Raw genomic sequence first — 17,759 nt, forward strand, 5'->3', positions numbered from 1 at the left:
TGAGTGTGACTCCACTGGCTGGGTCCTCCTGTGTGGAGATGGCATGTTCTCCCCATGTGTCCAAAAACATGCATTTAGTGGGGTTAGGTTAATTGGTGATTCTAAATAATAATGAAAGGGCATGCATATAAAAAATATTATTAATAAACCAACAAAATGTATTTTTTTTTTAAATGAATAACTACATGGATGAGAATGAATGGTTGTCTCTTTCTATGCGACGGACGCAGCTTTATCTCAGAAATACTTAGATGCTATGCTGTAACTATAATTATTCGTGGAGCTCATAAGATGTAATGAATGTTTGAAGTGGTTCCACATTCTTACAGACTAAACCATCTGCCTACTTTCTCTAACAGTGAACAGTTTTGCTCAGTTGTTTATCTTCCTGATCTCATTCAGGTGCTTTGAACCAGTCAAAATGGCGCCCCGTGAAGGATACCAGGATGGAAACATCGCAGAGAAGCACATAGCAGAGACTGGAGCGACCAGCTGGTCCACATTCACAAAGCGTCCCATCAGTCGGTGCTTCAGTTATTACCACAAACATACAGAGTGAGACAACATTTAACATTCAGCTGTTACAGTGACACGAGAAGCTGGCTGTTCCGAACGTGGATCCGTACATGTGTAAAATCACTTAATACCAACCAGTCTTGAGAATAAATGCACTAAATGTAAAGGATGATTAAGAGCTGGTGGTCACAGTGCCCGTGCACGATATTCTTGACTTTCTATTTGAAACTATCTGCAACTGACTATAGATTGATGCCAGCTGTATGTAGAAAATGTCCCAAAGAAGTAACATGGTGCAAACTGTTAAATATAGCTTATAACTTCTAAGTAATAAAACACAAACTTGTTTCAGTTCAGCACACTCCGAGGGCAGCTGCTAAATCCTCAACCCTCGAATGACTGACTTTATTGATCTTCTGTACTTTTACTGCAGCCAGGCTACATTTTTCTCTTTTAGCCAAAGTGACTGAGTGAATCTGTCTTTCAGTGATGAGCTACAGATGGACGCACCGAAGTTTCCCACAGCCAAGTTTCTGCTGATGAAACACAACTGCAACCAGGAGCTGATCGGATCTAAATTGGAGAATGAAAATGTGAAGTAAGCATGATTAAAGGTGCCTTAATTCCCTGTCTTTGTCTTGCTTTCTGATACCTTTATTAAGAAAATGCTAGCTGGTCTAAAATTAGAGGTAACTCCAAGTGTACAAAGTTCATGAAGCAAAACAACAACCAAACTCCAGCAAACACCAGGATCAAACAGGCACAAAGTCAAAGTAAAATAGGACGTGACCTAAAAAGGGTTTGAGGACAAGATTCAGTGTGACTCTGTGGGGAGACTAAAACATAATACAAAGAAAGAGATATAAATACAAATCTCAACCACTCTTAACTAATACAACAACTCAGTGCTGATGGCTGCTCCTCCCTGAGCCTGGTTCTATTGGAGGTTTCTTCCTGTTAAAAGGCAGTTTTTCCTTCCCCGCTGTCGCCAAGTGCTTGCTGTGATTTTCTTTAGGATAAATTACCTTTTAGTAGAAAGTCCTGTTGTGATTTAGCGCTGTATAAATAAACCTGTACTGAACTGAACTTTCTTCACTGTTTGCTTAGTTCACGTGTTTCCCTGTTGTTTTCAGATTTTGTGCAATGCTAAGCTAACCGGCTTCTAGCTGGAACGTCATATTGACAAACTGCGTTGTGTAACAGTTTCAGTGCACTGTTTATAAATGCATGACTTCTTCTTTTTACAGAACTCCGTGTGTGAGGACAAACAGTAGATGTTTTCCCCCCGATTTATAGAGTCCAACCTGAACCTTTGAAAAGACACGTAAGTTTACTTCCTCCTGATCACATTAAACCATGTTGTCTTTTTAATCATATATGCATAATGGAAATATATTTCACAGGTCATGCCTAAGATGAGGAATGAAATCCTTGAGAAGCTCGATCGATTCTTGTAAATCTCCTGCCAAACTCAGAGGGGCATGAAAAGCGAGACTGCCGTTACAGTTGCTGTAAAAAGTAACTAGAAAAAGACGTAAATGCCAACAAAAAAAAGAGGTGATGCTGTTCAGTTTTGATTGTGTAGATTGTATTTTTCTACATCTGTATTCTCAAGTGTCAAACGTGCATTTGAAACACATCCAAGAATTGGGCCTTAAAGGTTTATTTAACACTGTGAATGCAAAGATAGAACTGGACCAACATGCAGATGACCTGTAGTTATTTAAAGCCTCTGTGGTTTATTTCCATAAAATATGTAAAAACCTGTGAAGTACTGCAGGTGTCTCTTTATGGTGGATAGTCTTTGATACCAGGGTCACGGTTTCCTACCAACAGATTGATTTCCATCATCTTTCCTTATAAGGCAGTGTTGGATGTTTGTTTGTTATGTGTTTTTCATTTCATGTCAACAAATTCCATAAGAAGATTTCTTTAATACTTCAGGTGATTGCTGTGAGTTTTATCAAACAGGGAGAATTTGTCAGTGCTCACTTTCACATCTGGAGTAATCCACATCTGAGTTTTTTGACAATGATCAGCCCAGCGTCACAGAGGAGTGAGTGTTTATGGGCTTCTTATGGAATTTAAATTGTAGCCATCTGAACGTTTCCACTCGATTTCACTGATATGCCGTTTTTCTTTCATAGAGTTTGTTTGTTCTTGTTGTGGATTCAGTTCAACTGATGTTTGTATTGCGCATCACAGTTTTGTTCCATTTGACGGGAGATTTTTAAAAAGTAGTCATGTAAATAAAAACATTTAAACTGGTGTGTGTCACAGTAGATTTGAGTAAAAAGAAACTAAAGCATTGGTTTGTAACAGGGACTCAATCTTAAATGAGCTGTGGGTCCCTGCTGGCCACTTTAGTGCTAAAGTAGTACAAATAAATAAGAAAACATCCAGAAATCCAAAAATGTAGTGTTTTTCTTTTTTCTTTTCGCCGTTTCTTTCATTTTAAACTGCAAATGTAAACTTGTATTTTGCCTTCATATTAAATCATTTTTTGCTTTTTAAAGAAGAACAACAAACAAATCCCCCTAACAAAAAAAGCAGCTTCAAGGGCCAGATTGCATTGTATTCCTTCACATACACGAGCCACAAGTAGGGGTGATTTTCTTTAGGATAAATTACCTTTCAGTAGAAAGTCCTGTTGTGATTTAGTGCTGTATAAATAAACCTGTACTGAACTGAACTTGTGTGTTTTCCTGGTGCTTTCAAATTTTGTGCAATGCTAAGCTAACCGGCGTCTAGCTGGAGTTTCAGACCCCTGGTTTGAAAGAAAGGATTTTTTTTTTTAAGTAACACTTCCATCATGTGACAAAAGAAAGGCAGGGAAACAGAATGAAATGATTAATATTTAAACAAGTTTCCAAACATTTACCAATAAATGAAGCCATAAAACTACTCACATTAATCACATTAATTTCAGCATTTCATGTTATGAATTTAGCATTTTTGTCAGTTTTAAAGACATTTGTGCATTTTATAACTTTGAGAAATAGATGATGAGAATTTAAAAATGTATACCATGTTATTAAGAAATAAAAGGTGTTTTTAAAATTTATTTAAAATGTATTTTTCTACAGTGGATTCTTAGCTGGACGTTCCTATTTCACAAACTTTAAACTTTCCATTTTAATTACAGGAAATTTTTTTTAATCTTTTATGAATAAAAAGAAATTTTGAATTTCATTCAACAAAAAAGAACAATTGTGATATCATGAAAAAATATGTATTTCCATACAAGGGTTTAAATCCTAAAGAATTAGACTTTGATAATGAAAACATTTTAATATTTAACATCGTAGGTGCTGAACAGCCCATATAGATCCAGCACAGTGAGTGCTTGTGCCTCTGTGTAGATTGACAGAAAACTCTAAAGAAGATGCTACTGAGCGTCTCAGTATAAGTCTGAGTTGAACTGAACTAAGGAATCACTGAACAACACGATCAGATGCTTTTCAATGACTTGTTAACACCTCATTTATTTAATCCATCATTTCAAAAAGCAACACATGATGTGCAGATCACTTTAAGGGGCTGCCACAAAGAAACAAACTGTGCAAATAGTGCATTTTTATAGAGATACAGCAAAAACAAAGGCAGACGAGAGAAAAGCTGAGATTCAAAGAACACGAGCAAACAGTCAGATTTCAGATATATTTCTGTGTTTAAGTTGATTGATTTGAGCTCAGCCTTTTATATTTTAAGCTTCTGATTTAGATTTAATCTGATATCACAAAAGCTGAAAAGGTGAGGAGCTGAGAAAGCGCTGGACCAGGAGGTAGAAACACAGGAAGGTAGAGAGGAAGACTAAACAGAAAGAGCACACTTAAGGTCCAATTTCCAACAACATTAAAGTATCAGGTCTATCTTACAGACAGACACACGATTAGCTTCAACAATGGCTTTAAAGAAAACTGTTCAGCTTATAAAGTTCACACGTTTGTCCGTGACGGTTTAATGGCAACGAGCTGCTGTCATGCTGTCAGCTGCAGTCAGTAAAGATCCTTACATTTCAAATTTACAGCACAAAACAGCATCATGCAGAGGAACAGACCAACGAGGAAGACACTAATAGTGATGCTGCGTTCCAGATGTGTTAGAAGATCAGAAGATTCTGATGCATGAGGCTTCATGCATCAGAATCTGGTTAATCAGAAGGTATTTAACTGTAAATATTCCAAACCTGCAATAATATCTTTTGGCAACTTGAGGGGAGCAGAAACAAAGTACAAAGACAAAGCTGGTGTAATATCTTCTTGATAACGCACTTAAAGACATATTTTCCACAAGGTGAAGCCATGTTTGCATCCACAAAAGTCCTCTTTTAATCACCAGAAGTTAGGGCTGATTTGAGCAATAAAAAGGTTAAAACTGAAATTGTCTATTTTGACATTGACATGGTCACGGTGATATTTACCCAAATTTTGACATAAATCAGTCAAAGTCCACAAAGTCAATATGAAATCATGAAAGTCTTGTGGTCTGACTTCGTCGCACTTTACACCAAAGTGCAGTTCTGTTCCAAATAGGACCAACACTTAATCCAATTTCAAAGGAACGCCACAAGCATTGAAGGCTTTTGTTTGTTGGATTCTCCTCAACTCTACACAGACTATCCAAGTAGCCGATCAGTATAGTGTTACATGTAGCAGCTGAACTGTAAGAGGCAATTCTTAGAGTAGGTGGAGACCAAATATGCAGCTGAAAGAGTGAAAGTTTGACTTTTGGGGTGAATAGTTGATTCAGGATTGTGAAAATGTGACAGAAGCTACTCTTTTAGATCCCCCATGACTGTTAACACCGGATAATTTAAAATGACTAAAAGGCAGAATGCAAATAGTATCACAAGTATCACAGGCAGACGTCCTGATCTAAGATAAGAGAGCTTTGATTGACTTCATGGTAGCAAAAACATGTGACTGCAGTGTCTCATGGTAGCAACGCTGCACACACAAGTTCACCAAGGGGAGATCTATCCAAGCACCACAGTTCAATCGTTCAGTCAACCAAACATTGGGAATCACCATCTGGAACAGTGACAGACTTTGGCATCATAACTTTCCGAATTAGATTTGATGGATATTCAGCAGGTGAACGCAGTAATGGACAGTCACGTGTCTTTATTCCTGCTGCTTGTCTAAACTGGCAACAGTTTGCAGACACAGTCATCACAACAACTTACTAAAGTGGTAACATGTTGTTCTACCGCCCCCTGGTGGACATAAAACATCCATTATACCAGTGACAAACCAGTATTACCTGTTAATGCAAAGTTAGCCATTGTGGGAAATTTCCGCTTTCTGACACAAAAGGAAATGCAGCAATTTAATAAACTCTTCATGCATGCTTCTCCAAAATAAAATAGCTTTGTACAAGTCTATAATTTCCTAATAGTTTCCTGGAAATAGTGACACGTTGTATGAATTGATCTCAATAACTGGAGTCTTTCTAAAAGTCAACCAATGAAAATAATTTATTACATCTAGAAAAATGTTCCCAATTACACACAAGTAATAAATAAATATTTATTATTATTTAAATCCCCCAATCACCAAGTTACAGTAGTGGTTTCCAGAAAATTATTATTAGGAAATTAGAAACCAGCAACATAGAGCTATATCAGTACAGCTGGTATAAACGTAGGTCACTTGAGGCTTAAGTCATGCAGAATCCACAGTATGAGGAATGTGTGTTAACATCAGCATACAGTCCGTCATCTTTGGCACGTTTGATTTCCTGTTTGACATAAATATTAAAAGCAGCCACATGAGACAAGTTTAAAAGGAAAACATGTGCAGAGACGCCCGACAGCTCGATCCGGCTCTTCATCCCCGCCTCTGCTCTGCTGGATTTAACGATTTAGTGTCTTTTGAAAGCAGAAGAGTCAGAGCTGGACGTTGCATAGTGTTGTTAGAGAACGGAGGCTCAAGCTGTACTTAAAAAACAAACAAAAAAGGTAGAGTAATAGCTTCACGGTGACAGGGGAATTTCATTTTTTCCTGTAAACACGAGGCCTAGATTTTCAGGCACTGTAGAGTCCATCACTCCCTCTGTTGCTGGTTTGTACGCCCATGTCTGTTGCTTCTGTTCAGAAGCAACCTGTGTGCACATATGAGCTCTGGGAAGCTGTGGAGTCTCTCTCAGTCTTTGAACATTGTAAGGTTAGGTTCATAGATGTTACATCACAGCTGACGCCATGCTGGAGGTGACGTTTACAAGGCTGTAAACAAAACTGCTGTATGTCTGTAACAAAGAGTCAATTCTGGTTTTTGGAGCTACTAAACACAGAAAGTAACACACACCAAAGAGCCACAACATTTAGGTCTGTCCACCTTCTGTCATAAATCAGATGGTGGATAGTCATGTTAAACATGGCTGAGCCCAAAACTCACACTGCTCCAAACCCTCCGTTTATAAAAATGTTTCCACTATTGGCTCTGTATGATGTCACAAAGTGGGGACAGTCATAATGTGGTCACCCCAGGCTGTGAGAACAGAAGTCCTGGCAGTTTAAATGAATAACATTTGTAATTTTGATGCAATTAAAGATTCTGCCCCAGGGCCCTGGTATGTATCACGATTTCTGCAGACCAAGCTCATGCACATCTACATGCTACCACCCGTTGCAACAGCAGTGGTCTCCTCCACAAAGCAAAAACTGCCCAGGACTTGAGGTCCATGCCCGACCCTAATGACTGTCCTTTAATAATGTGGGCTGCATTGATTGCTCTGCCTGCTCTGGCTCATCCTGCTGATGGTCGACCAGATTTTAGTGGAGTTTAGAAGTTTTGGCCTCTAGGTGGAGATCGTGTTCCCGGGAAGGTTTTGCGTCATGTTTCATCATGCTGGGACGAGACCGCTGCTGTCAGGGAGTGTTGGTAACATAAAAGGGTGTATGCATTTAGTCTGCAACTATCTTTTGATGGGATGCCAGGACTCAAAGCTTCTCAGCAAAGCACTGTTTTTTCACAAGATGTGATTCACCTGTCAGAAGGTTTAATGTTGTGGCTGCTAAGTGTGTATAGTCAGGTGTGGTCTCGTATATTCGTTTAGAAACTGGAGCTTATTAGAGTTTTTTCAGATTAGTGTAACTCAAACAAATGTGGGTTTGAACAAACACACAAAAGCCTGGTTGGACAAAATTTGGGGAACTGACCGCATTTTAGTTCCTGCTTTATTGACATGAGTATCCAGAAATATTTCTGCCTTAAGGGCAGACATTCCTCTAAAGCTGCAGCTTAAAGCTCATCACAGTAATTAGTAGGTGTTTCTAAATAATCTCCGATTTCTGTGATTTCCTTGTGTGACACAACCATTTTAAACAGTTCTGACCACACCTGTTTTCCTGTGGCACGCCTGTTGAGGCTGCCAGGTAATCTATTTAAATCACATAAATTGCCTGTTGTCAAATCATTTATTTATCATTTAAACTTCATGTATGATTTTATCTATGATTACTTCATTTTTCCAGTCTCTGCTCTCTGTGAACATGTCAGCATTTTTGACATCGGTCTGTGTGTTTGTGGAGAGTCTCAACTCAGGGAGATGCTGTCTTCTTAACATGCAATCATGAGCTATAATCTATGATGTGAAACAGAGATCATAACATTTAAAAAGCTCCAGCATGACCTCATCTGTTTTTGGTCAGAGCCCCGTCAGACCTCCAGAATGGCGTCAGAGTGTTTTCTATCCACCTTCCACTCAACGAACACAGACGTGCCCCCTCTGCCTCAGGTCCAGACCTCCATGGGCACCATAGCCTCCTTGGAGCCGATGGGTGGAAGCAGGTTTTGTTCAGACAGGAACTGAAGAGGAAACTGAACGAGGAAGCCACGGATCTTCTTCAGCTCCTCCTGAGCCCGAGCCGGGTCCTCCTTGTCCAGGCCGGCCTTGGCCAGGTAGCCCTCCAACTCCATTATGTTACGGACGTCGCTGGATGGCAGACAGCGGAAAACCTGGAGGAGCAGGAGAGAAACAGGAGCTTGGAGCAATTTTTTCATGTCATTATTCAGGATCTATGACTGATTATGTAGTTATAGTATTCCTCCATGACTGTGTGACAGCAAGTGGAAAAGTTCAGCTTTACCTTCAGCTGATATGCTTGTAGTTTTAATATTGACTAAATCATCCATTAAATAATAGAAAACTCATGTAAAAAATATATTTTAGAAAAAGAAAGAAAAAGTTGAGCTGAACACAAAGGAGTACACTCACTCGCTGGTAGATGGAGGCGTTGCGAGCGCTGGTGGACATCCAGACCTCCTTGTAGAAGTGATCGCTGATTGGATCCGAAACATCGATGGTGGGATCTGTGTAAGTGCCGAGGATCGTCCTGATGGACACAGGAGGAGGGTGAGACACACAAAGATATACTGAACAATATAATAAGTAAAAACAGAGCAACAACCTGCTTTAAAATCTTTACATTTCATCATAACATTAAACAACCAAGAGACTTAAAGGGTAGAAAATGAATATAATAGTCATACAAAAATTACACATTTACTTCGAGACAAACTTGAAAAGAATTTAAAAGGCAAATAAGGACTATGTATAAAAATGGATACAATATAGCATAACTTAAAGCTTAAAGGCTGCACTTCAGTCACATCTGGATTGTTTAATTTCATGGATTGAACCACATATTAAGAAGCAGTGACTGTGTGGATGTTTGCACTATCACACCTCTTTTTATCTGTTCTCTGGTTTCTTTTTTTCTTTTTGAAAGACAACAATGTAACTAACTAATCAGGATCTAGATGTCAGTATGGATGCAGAAACTCAAGTCGTGCGTGATGTGAAGGGAAATTTCCAAACTGGCAGAGGTGTGCAGTCTGAGACTGTTTGAAAGTCTGAGAAGTTTGAAATCTGCACCCAGTGAGAGGTGGTGAAGAGCAGAATCCATGTCAGAAAACAAGGAGGTTAAGAGAGCAGTAATGCACTAATATTAAATGAATCTGAAAGAAGGGTTTTGCCTCAAACACGCTCCTTCAGGCTGGGACTGAACCTCCCATTCTTTCACCACGTTAGCGTTGGACAGCTGATTTGAGAATGTATGTTTCCAGTTATCATCATCATTAAATAATCAGTGTTTCTGTCAAATAAGCCTTTCTAATGTGTAATTGCACATTTTTCAGTACTTGAAGCACTCGAGCCGGAGCTGCAGGGCGTATTTTCCCGCCTTATACGGCTCTCCGTCCATCACCGAGTCCACCATCTCCGAGTCCTCCACGATCACCGCCACCTCACTGTCCCGCTTTCCCAGCATGCTCCGGTCGTTGATGTTGGCAGAACCTGAAGAAACCGAGGATCAAACCAGGCGTCAGGGGACAGAAAGCACCAGCAGGGGGCGCTGCAACACTGGATTTTAGACTGTTTAGGTTTCTGCTGTTCAGGCTGTTTGCAGCTCTCTCACAGCCAGTTTGAGTGTACTGGAGGTTTTCACTTCACTTTATGTTAGAATCACATCCTAATCATAAGACCTGCAGCTAAACAAATACATTTCACTAAAACTACCACGAGACACTAAAAGACTTAATTACAATTAATTCAACAGGAGAGTTTTTGTTAAATAAAAGTTTACTTTTACTTTCTTGTGCTAATTCAGCTTTTTAGGGAAATGTTTTTCTTTTAAACTTGTCTTTGTGGGTGTGGGCAAAATAAAAGCACCAACTTTCCATTTAAAAACAGAGAAAAACGCATTTATTCCTAAATTTACTTACGATGCAAACAGCAACAAAACAGTCAAGACATCAGCAACATATCCTGACAGTATTATAGGATGCTGACACTGTTCAGTGGTCAAGAGTTACTGCCAACTATCACCTAAGCTTAGAGATGATTCACAGAAAAGAGATCTTGAGATGAAGTTTGGAGGAGGAAGTTCTGCTCCCTCAGATTATCTCTTTATTCTGGCCGAGTATTTTTGTTATTTTAACCATCACTTCCCCACATTGTCAACCAATATTTATAATACTGATGTCACCACATTATCAGATAATTCTGCCTTTGAAATCTACTGTACTAACTCTCCTCCCCATCACCACCACATCCGTCCGGGTGTCAACGACTCTCAGATTATCCGTACACAACACTCTGGGCCTTTCTTATGAAAACATCTGAGAAACTCAATCATTGCCTCCCAAATTAACCCATCAGTCTCATTTTATATCTCGATATATAAAAAAGTGGCTTTAGATGACGCCACTTGTGGCCACAAGTGGTGCCCTCCCACAGTGGGTTTAAAACCTGAACTAAAACCTCGAGATTTTAATTCAAGCGCCTGAAACTCTGAAACTGTCCACAGTAAGAAGGTAACATTTTTAAACGGCATCATTTAATATTAAAACAAACAAACAAAAATGTAATACCCTGCGTTTGGTTGTTTACATGAAATGATCCTGATGATTTTATAACACACAAACCAAGAAGTCAAATCTAAGGAATCCACTTCAGTAATTTCCTTAGATTCACTCATTTTTGTCTTTTACTTCAAACATTTATTTGCAAAAATAAGAAAACTTATTGTCTTTTACAGCTACTATGACATCAGTGATCAAAATAATGTATAAATTATACTATTTATTGGAAATTCTGTAATTCTGAATTAAATTATTAAAACTCTTATAGCAATTTCCAAATAAAACCAGAGTTGTGGAAGCACGCGTCTTTAAATGAACTTATAAACCGAATAGATCATCAGCTTCCTGTAAAGCACAGCATCTTCCACTAATCTGCAGAAAAGACAAACTCTCATCAGAAACAGGTGTTTGATTTCATCTCTCTCCATCTTTGAAAACGGTCTTATCTTGTGGAAACTGAGTCGTGACTTTGTTTTGAACCATTTTAAAAACATCTAAAATCTTCTGACACGTCTCACTCTGCAGCTCTCATTTCTCGCTTCTCTATTATACATGTTCAGGGTGGAATTTAATTCCTATACTCAGTTGAAGCTGCTCACCGATGACGACGGTGTTGTCGTCCGCGATGAGCATCTTGCTGTGGACATAGATGAGCTCAGTGACGAGCTTCCCCTCCAGATCAGTGTGAGTCCTCAGACCAGCGATGGAGATGTAGTTTATCCAGTTATCTCCCACTGCAAGCAAACACCACACAGTTACAATCACATCAGTATTTTAGCAGTTTGGGGGTTTTGATCATTGAAATTGTATAGAAAGAGCAGAAAATCCACACCGTCACCTAGTGTTTGCTCATAAGGAACTGACTGATGCGCTTCTCTGGCTAATACTATCGATTATTTATCTTACAATATAAAAGTGTGAGTTGGTGATATACAAATGAAACCGAAGTGAGCGAGGGAACTACGAATAAAATGTTCAAACCGACTCAGGTAAGAGCTTCATTGCTACAACTACAATTTACAGGAAAACATTGCTGAAGTTACTGTAACTGTAACAATCTACACTGTAACTGGAATCCCATTTTAACACTGCGCTGCAATGACTTGAATGGCATGGACGGTGTCATTTTAGGGATAAAAGGAGTTTCTGGTTACTACACAAGTTAGGACGTAGATTTCCCGCAGAAGTATAAACCAAGCTTTAGGCATTACTGCACAAATATACACGATAAACAGGATTTGAGATTAAAAGTCTATCTAAGATTCAGCTGACTGTAAATAAACTGCTTTTTTCAGAACTAATTTATTAACTTAACCCTACATATGTTAAAGGCTGTGACACAATGATGGAAAATACAGTGCATACAGTGCAAAGAGAGCTCATAGTCCCAACCAGAGCGGCTACGTGACACCCTGTAACCATCAGGGTGTTGCAGTTAGTGCTGACTTACTCTCTTTCTTGAGCTGGGAAATGATGGAGTGGTCTCCTCTGTTCATGGTCCTGCAGGGACAGAGAGACAGAGGAGGATTAGCAGCAAGTCCACATTCCACACAACACAAGGCTCTGTGTGTGTCAGCATGTTTGAACAGGAAGCGCTGCCTGTTTACTCAAGAATGTGGGCGAGAAAAAAATGCTTCAACAAAAAAAGGAACGGAGTGAAGGCACACAGCACCCACACACACGGCAGATCTAACAGGTGTGTGTGTTAAAAGGTAAGGTGTGGCAGTGGTTTAACGTGGCTCATTCTTTGTTACTTACAAACACACACACACCTGTAGTTGAAGTGCATGACAGCCTGGATGGCGCTGCCGCCTCCAGTGTTGATGTCTCCTTCAAAGCCCGGCAACAGCGGCGTCACCACATAAACACGATACGTTTTACCCGCCCTAAAAATCACACATAGAAAATCACAACATTTCAGTGTATTTATGAAGCTTTTCACAATATTTTAGACTCGTTTGTCTTTATTTGATGACATCCAATGATTGGCAGCTTTTCCCTCAACTGCAGAGTTCGCTACCAGGCTTGACACTTCAGGTGGTGATTAAACATCCATCAACTGTCCATCCGTTTGGCAACCTTATCCAAGATGCCATCAAACAAAGATCAGTGCCTCCAGGACCAGAACATCCGAAATATCCAATAGTTTGGTAGAGGGTTATATTCGCGCTTCACTCATTAAAGGCTATTTTAACGAGCTCAGTAACTTGAGAGGAGGAAGAGGTACTTCAGTCCTTCTAAACATGACTATAAAATCAAAACAATCCTCTAAATAACTGTACAACAACAAGCAGTCTGTGAATTTTCCAGAATGGACATTGTTCTTGTGCACAACTTTGACTTTGAGCCCAGGAAGTTGGTGCAAAAACGGATGTGAAGCATAAACTCAGATAAAAACGTATCTATGCGGGTAAAAAAAACCCACATCTGCTATAGTGTAAATAAAAAGATTTGATTAAGAATTTGAACTTCAGAGTGTGGCCATTTTAAAGATCTTTAAATGAATTATGCATTAATTATGCTACACATGTTTTCCTGCGTATGCATCCACTAAAGCTGGAAGGTTCATCAAAAACCCATCCTGGACTGTTTATAAACTGAAGCCACAGAGACGTCGGGGCAGGTTTGTGTTTCTGCAGGATAGAATAAACTTCCCGCCAGCAAAACATCACAGAGAGGAGAACCAAAAGGAAAGTATCCAAAGAGCTCTTTGACTGTGTCAGACCGAGTTCATCTGTTAAACATGTGGAAGGTACACAGAGCAACACAAACACTGTGTTTCTAGGAAATAATGTCACAATAAACCAGAGCGAGTGTAGAGTCCATTGGAGTGTTTTTACTCTAAACACACAGCAGCCACACAAACATCGACAAACTGTGTGTTCTTTCAGCGTTACGCTGTGTGCGTGTGCATCTGTGTTTTACCTGTACGCACGAATGATGCGCTCTGCAATCGCGTCTCCTATCTGGTTGAAAACATATTTGTTGTCGGCACAGCTGATGAAGAACTGATTCTGGGAGATAAAAACAGAAACATTCTTATATCCTGTACAAAGGTCACAAATATTTTCTGCACAGTGAAGAAAAGCGAAGTGCTCCTATGGATATCAAAGCTTCATGCTGCATACGCAGACCTGATTCTGCAAGAACATGAAGCCAAAATAAGGCTGAAGCTTTAAAAATCAAGTTGGTATCTTTCTATGTTGCAGCGTTTAGAAACAATTTCTACTTTTGTTGTTATACTTCTACTACAGGAAGGTGTTATATGTGTAAAAATGAAAACCTCTATGTAGATGAAGTGCTGGCTGTTCTTGATGACGTGAACGTAGGCATTGTGGATGGACTCTTCATGGTATTTGATGCCAGCAGACCAATCTGAAGCTGAGCGCAGGATCTGAGGGAACACAGATTAGCGATGGGAATAAGTCACAGACTCTGTTTCCTGTCACTCAGAGGAAACTTCACAGACAAGATTTATTACCTTTTTATGTTTATTTCAGCTTTTACAAAAAAGTTGGAAACTGTTCCTTGTGAACATGTTTCTATATTTGGTTATCAGCTAGTTGGCATTCCCATTTATTCCCATATTTTGATTTTATTCTGCTCAATTTTTCCATGCTGAATAACCTGATGTGGGTTAGCAAATAAATTACAAACAAATAACTATGTAGAAAATTTATAACATTTTTAACATTCCTTTTTTATGTTTTGGGAACCTCTGAACTGTATCTCAGATGATGTTTTGTTGGTTTGATTTCAGTGTGATCTTCAGCAGGTATTTTGCAGTTGAACGTGAAGCAGCTGGAATGAGAGTCAGCACCTCCAAGTCTGACCTTGTACAGTTTCCAAGTACGAGGTCTTGGTTCTCTGCCAGAAAACAGTGGATTTCTACCTCTGAGTTGGGGAAGAACCCCAAGCAAGGACAATAAAGATCTTATTCACAACTGATGTGATCCTAAACTGACCACAAGACAATGCAGTCAAACTCTACGAAGGTTATTTGATATGAATCACTGAATATTATCTTCATGGAAATGAAAGGATGTGTGTGCAAAAGGAATCGTGTACAATTGTACGATCTACTGTACAATATGAAGCGCCTTGAGGCGACTGCTGTTGTGATTTGGCGCTATATACATAAAACTGAATTGACTTGAATAGAAACATAATTGGACCTAAGGCAGAGCTCTGGGGGACGCCACGTCAGTTCAAGTGGCAAAGTTCTGGCCTAATAATTATAAAGCTCCTGTCTGAAAAGTGAGAAACCGGCTGATCCGGACACAACAAACTACATAATAATGTATATTACAGTATATAAACCAATGTTTGTAGCTTCAACTTTTTACAATTAATGTAAAACTAATTAATTCACCGAAGATTAAGGCACATAACTGACACCAGATGACTATTAGCTAAGCCAGCAAAAATAACAACAACCCCAAAATAGCCTACTTGGGGGTTAGTACCTCTACTAACCTGTACTTTGGTGGGGATGCAGTTGGGGACTTGGTATCGCTGTTCTCCAGCAGTGGTGTGAGATTTGGGCAGCAGATATGGGTATGACAGGGAGCGGTACTTTGGCTTCACAAGCTGGTAATGCAACAGAAAAGAGATCTCATCAACTTTTTCTTCTACAGTCATGAAAATCAAGCAGACTTTGTTTAGTGCAAGTCAGTTCAACCAGGGATCACATAATTTTTGATCACAACTTTCCCAGTTCTGTCATTTTTATTCAGACTGAAGCAGCAGCAGCATGACCCCCAACCTTAGTGAAATTCCACCGCTGGATGAAGTGTCTGGCCACATCCCGAGCTGCTTTCCCATGAACCACTGAGGCGATGTCATGCCAAGGCATTCTGGGAGTTTTGTGCCTGTCTATGAAATCTAAAGAAGCAGAAACAGGAAGTTCAGACCTAAAGAAAAGCATCCTGCATCAAGAGTGAGACCATCAATGATGTGCTTACCATCGAAAGGCTTATCTAGCTGAATCCAGTCCTTGTGCACAAAGTTGCAGTAGTCTTTCCCGTGCCAGAATCGCGTGTTCCCATGCAACTCTCTGACCCCCGCAGGCTCATTTTGCACTGGGTCAGAGGCTAAAAAACAATTGATATTGATCAATTATCTATCATCAAAAGAAGACAATGAACTATTCTTATAAAAGCTATTTCAGTGAGTTCACCCAACCTGGGGAGTTCATTTTTGACCAGTTCTTATTATACTTATTTGAAACCATTATATGGTCAATATACAATGATAACAACGGTCTCTTCTTTGAGCATTTCAGTTTTCCTGATGTTGCACCTGTGCTGTTTAAACAACGCACCATTTTCATGGTGGGATTTTCAAAGATACTGCTGCTGACAAAAATACACATCCAAGCACACACCACAGTTAAACTGTATATCAGAGATGGATGGAGTCAGCACGGTACGTGAGATTTATTGTCCAAAGTGATACAAATAAGGACCATATTTTAATAGTGGCCGTGGATCAATAGAGGCCATAAACTGATCTGGAAAGTGTTTACTGAGGTCATAGATCAAATGAAAAGTACACTTTCATACAATCAAACAAAAAAAAAAGCCTGCCATTTAAAAATAGGTTTAATACCTTTACATGAGCATTGGCTTTTTATTAAATTATTAAATGTTGTTTATGTAGCGCCAATTAACAACAACAGTTCTTTCCAAGCTCCTTAGACAACAGTCACCTGAAGTCGTTTTATACATTTTTATGTGGGATAAAGATCCCACAAGTTGGACATGGACTCTTTTAACAAGCATGTAATCATTACATTAAAAAATAAAACCACCTAATTTAACACACATATCTCTTTAGGCCTAAACTGACAGTGCCAATAACACACATTCAGACACAGCAATAGATGATGTTTTTAATACTAAATGTGTTAGTCTAATGTGGTTGTATGGGGTCTGCACAGCTATTAAGGATCAAATCAGCTTCTAAATGGTTTTTCTCCCTCTGCTTGCTTCTTACAGTCTTTGAGGCTCAGGACCAGCACAGCACACATTACATCAAACTCTTACTTATCAAACTGAGTCTAGAAAAGCAGCTGCTGGACAGAGAGACATAACCTGAGTGGGAAGTATTTTGGTTTTCCAATATATTAGTAATTCTCAGTGACAATTGCTAATAACTGCAACTGTAATTATACTGCAGATCAACCTGTTTTACTTCTTGTTTCATTTGTTCTTTGCTTTGGGGAACTTGTTTCTTTATTGATCGTTTCCTGCCTTCTGATATTAGAGTTGCGTTATGACTGCACTATGCAGTCACTGATGAGTTAATTCCACAAGACATCCTGTGTAAGTAAATACAAACAACGACAGCTTAATCTGCATTTCTTGAAAAATCATATCGCACAAACTTAGTTTAGAGCAGAGGTGTCTACACCAGAGGCCTGATAATGAACTAATCACTGGATTCAGGTGTGTTGACTCTGGGTGAGATCTAAAACCTGCAGGACACCGGCCCTCGAGGCCTGGAGTTACCCAGCCCTGGTTTAGAGGGTCCACACTGTCTGCACAATATATAATGAAGTCTGCAAGTTTTTGAACAGTTAAATTTGCTTTGTGTCCAAATTATTATACAAATAATCACAATGAAAAGTTCTTGAACATAGCTCTTTTTAAAAATATGCTTTCCTGACATTAATGTGTGTTGGGTGGTGGTCAGGGCTATCCAGACTGACAGGTGGGACATTGAATGTCGCCTCTCCGGTGGGGAGGGAGCCTGAGATTGTCTACTTTAAGGTCTGTTCTACAGCAAATGCAGGAAAAAAATGTTTAAGAAAGCAAATGAGTTCTTTTTGAATGATACTTGTATTCAGTGTTATATTAATATAAATGCTGTACT

General features: G+C 39.3%; 1 protein-coding gene and 1 long non-coding RNA gene across 5 annotated transcripts in view; one reads left to right on the plus strand and one right to left on the minus strand.

Moving 5' to 3' along the window:
• The first annotated feature begins 275 nt into the window (after nucleotides 1-275).
• LOC146662624 (uncharacterized) lies at nucleotides 276-3,112 on the plus strand. Its single transcript, XR_014913161.1, has 4 exons — nucleotides 276-555; nucleotides 1,004-1,114; nucleotides 1,764-1,840; nucleotides 1,920-3,112. It is a non-coding gene; the product is annotated as an uncharacterized LOC146662624 (long non-coding RNA).
• Nucleotides 3,113-3,717: 605 nt separating this feature from the next.
• LOC146662625 (phospholipase D1-like) overlaps nucleotides 3,718-17,759 on the minus strand; it is a 53,797-nt gene continuing 39,755 nt past the window's right edge. For 2 of the 4 annotated variants that reach the window (XM_085417409.1, XM_085417408.1), the window contains exons 16-26: nucleotides 15,848-15,976; nucleotides 15,649-15,767; nucleotides 15,360-15,473; nucleotides 14,167-14,277; nucleotides 13,809-13,897; nucleotides 12,656-12,769; nucleotides 12,334-12,383; nucleotides 11,483-11,617; nucleotides 9,663-9,816; nucleotides 8,737-8,854; nucleotides 3,718-8,477 (exon numbers count right to left, since the gene is read on the minus strand). In XM_085417409.1, the coding sequence (XP_085273535.1) occupies nucleotides 8,253-8,477; nucleotides 8,737-8,854; nucleotides 9,663-9,816; nucleotides 11,483-11,617; nucleotides 12,334-12,383; nucleotides 12,656-12,769; nucleotides 13,809-13,897; nucleotides 14,167-14,277; nucleotides 15,360-15,473; nucleotides 15,649-15,767; nucleotides 15,848-15,976 (1,358 nt within the window). In that variant the 3' untranslated portion in view covers nucleotides 3,718-8,252. The remainder of the gene's footprint in view (nucleotides 8,478-8,736; nucleotides 8,855-9,662; nucleotides 9,817-11,482; nucleotides 11,618-12,333; nucleotides 12,384-12,655; nucleotides 12,770-13,808; nucleotides 13,898-14,166; nucleotides 14,278-15,359; nucleotides 15,474-15,648; nucleotides 15,768-15,847; nucleotides 15,977-17,759) is intronic. The other 2 variants (XM_085417405.1, XM_085417407.1) reach the window with 1 other exon arrangement.

The sequence above is a fragment of the Rhamphochromis longiceps genome, linkage group LG9 (genome assembly GCF_057381845.1).
Source record: "Rhamphochromis longiceps isolate RC_006_pf linkage group LG9, R_longiceps_female_GT1.1, whole genome shotgun sequence".
NCBI lineage: Eukaryota > Metazoa > Chordata > Actinopteri > Cichliformes > Cichlidae > Rhamphochromis > Rhamphochromis longiceps.